Raw genomic sequence first — 2,349 nt, 5'->3', positions numbered from 1 at the left:
ACTACCTCAACAAGAACCTGGACCTCGCGTTCCGCGCGGCGTTCGAGCCTGTGCCGAAACCAAATCTTCAACCCGACTTCAATGTGCGCGTATTCGAACGATTTGGACCAGACTCTTTCACTGTGCTTCGAGAACTCGACGAGAGCGATCGATCCGTCCAAAAATCAGCCGAATCGACTTTGATTTGACCGAGCGAGAGAATTCTCAAGTTTGGTGGGGACCCCCCAAACCAGTGGTTGGTTTCGGCACAGGTTCGAGCCCGCGGCGCCGCGGTCCGCGTCGCTACTCTTCGAGTCGCCGCGGCGCGCCGCGAGCGCCGCGGACCTCGTCGCGCCCGCGGCCGTGGCCGCCGACGCCCTCGACGCCGTCGCGAACCGGCTCCCGGCCGTCGACTCGCCGCGCAACGCGGCCGCGGTGTCCCCCCGGCTCCGGCTCGTCGACGGGCGCGCGATCCGGCGCCTCGACGTCGCGTCGCCCGAGCTCGCGGCCGTGCGGCGCCACGTCCGGGGCCGCGCCCTGAGCCTCGCGGCGTCCGAGGAGACGCTGCGGGCCGTGCGCGCGCGCGTCGCGTCCGCGCTCCGGGTCCAGTGCTTCTGGCGGACGCGGTCCGCGCGGAAGCGCGCGCGCGACGCGCCGGCGGCGCGGCCCGCGCCGCGGCCGCGGAAGCACGTCCCGGGCGCCGACGACGGCCGGCGCGCGCGCGTTGCGATCCTCGCCGCCGTGCTCCTGCTCTGGTGCGCGAGCGCCTTCTACGACATCCGCGCGGGCGACGCGCGCGAGGCCCCGCCGGCCGGCGCGAACGCGACGGCCCCGCCGGCCGTCGAGCCCCTCCCGGGCCTCCGGGGCGCCGCCCCGGACGCCGCGCCCCTCCCCGGAGAGCCGGCGGCGGACGACGTCGCCGCGGACGCGGCGCCCGACGTCGCCGAGGTCGCGGTCGCCCCGCCGCCGCCGCCGCTCCGGGCCCTCGCGAACGCCGTCGCCGACCTCCTGGCGCCCCTCCGCGCGCTCGTCCGCGCGCTCCGCTCCCTCGGCCGCCGCTTCGGCCGGCCCCACAGGACGCCCGTCGCCGCCGACGACGGCGCCGACTGCTAACCGTTACAGCTCGCGGCCGCCGTGCGCCCCCCCTTTTTTGAGGTACGCGTCGCCGGGCCAGGGCGCCTCGCCCTCGATCTTCTTCGCGTAGGCCTCGTCCAGGTGGACGGCCTCCTCGCGGATCTCCTCGAGGATGGTGCCTCCCCGCTCCCGGGCGAGCGCGCGGAACTCCCGCTCCTTGGCGGCCTCGGAGAGGCGGAACCGCTTCTTCTCCTCCTCGCGCTGCCGCGTCTCCGCCTCGCTCGCCGTCTTGCGCGCCTTCTTCTCCTCCCCGCGCTGCCGCGTCTCCGCCTCGCTCGCCGTCTTGCGCGCGCGCTGCTTCGTCTCGCGGCTCGATTCGAACCAGGCGTCGTCGTCGGCGGCGTCGTCCGCGGCGATCTTGGCCTTGGTCCGGGCCACGGATTCGATCGCCCACTGCGCGGCCGGCGACACCTGCACGAGCTCCTCGCAGCGGAGCTGCTCCCAGCGGAACTTGGGCGGCTTTGCCATCTTCTTCGCGCAGGCCTCCCAGTCCACGATCTCGCCGCCGAAGTCGCCCGCGTGCGTGAAGCGCTGGAGCAAACAGTCGTGCTTGATGAGCTCCCGCTGGTGCTCGTCGCACTCCTGCTGCAGGATGAAGCGCGGCACCTTCTGGCCGTTTCGCTCGAGCATCTCCATGCGGTCCGCGGCGCCCAGGTTCGGGTTCGCCCGGAAGACCTGCGTCGGCGTCGACGGCATGAGGTGGCACTCGAGGGACGCCCACTTCTTCTCGAGGTACTCGCTGTGCGGCTCCGCCTTGCGCCGCTCCGCGAGGCGCACGCAGGCGCCCAGGTCCTTCACGGCGCCGCGGGCTGCGTCGCAGGCGAGGAGCGCGACGAGGAGATGTCGGCGCATGGGCTGCACGAAGCGGAGAGCCATCGTGCTTTTAGGCAAGAACTTGATTGAAGCGATGGTGAACCACCTACTAGCGTGAGCATGGGCTGCCTCGACTGAGGAATGCAACGCGAGCTCGGCTGCGTCCACTTCTTCGGCGAGAGCGCGTCGCTGCGCCGGTCCTGGCTGGCGCGAAAGGTGCAGCTGGGCATCGTGTGGTACGTGTTCACGGTGCTCCGCGCCGTGGCCTTCGTGCTCCATCGCATCCTTCGCACGCAGCCGACGCCAGCTTATAAACGTGCATGCCGACGAACTCAGCCCGGGAGGGCCGTGCCCGGCGACGAGCCGCGGCCCGAGCCGCTGGGAAAGCACATCTACGCGGATCGCTGGCGCCGCGCGAGCGAG

General features: G+C 72.4%; 1 protein-coding gene across 1 annotated transcript; it reads right to left on the bottom strand.

The window, feature by feature from the left end:
• Positions 1–1,095: 1,095 nt before the first annotated feature.
• Positions 1,096–1,965, bottom strand: AURANDRAFT_60826 (hypothetical protein; the record flags this gene model as incomplete). Its single annotated transcript, XM_009034163.1, has 1 exon — positions 1,096–1,965. One exon carries the CDS (start codon positions 1,963–1,965, stop codon positions 1,096–1,098), a length of 870 nt encoding a protein of 289 aa, XP_009032411.1.
• Between the last annotated feature and the right edge of the window lie 384 nt (positions 1,966–2,349).

Source organism: Aureococcus anophagefferens (genome assembly GCF_000186865.1).
Source record: "Aureococcus anophagefferens unplaced genomic scaffold AURANscaffold_1, whole genome shotgun sequence".
Lineage (NCBI taxonomy): Eukaryota > Pelagophyceae > Pelagomonadales > Pelagomonadaceae > Aureococcus > Aureococcus anophagefferens.
This window is presented reverse-complemented; position numbering and strand designations above follow the sequence as displayed.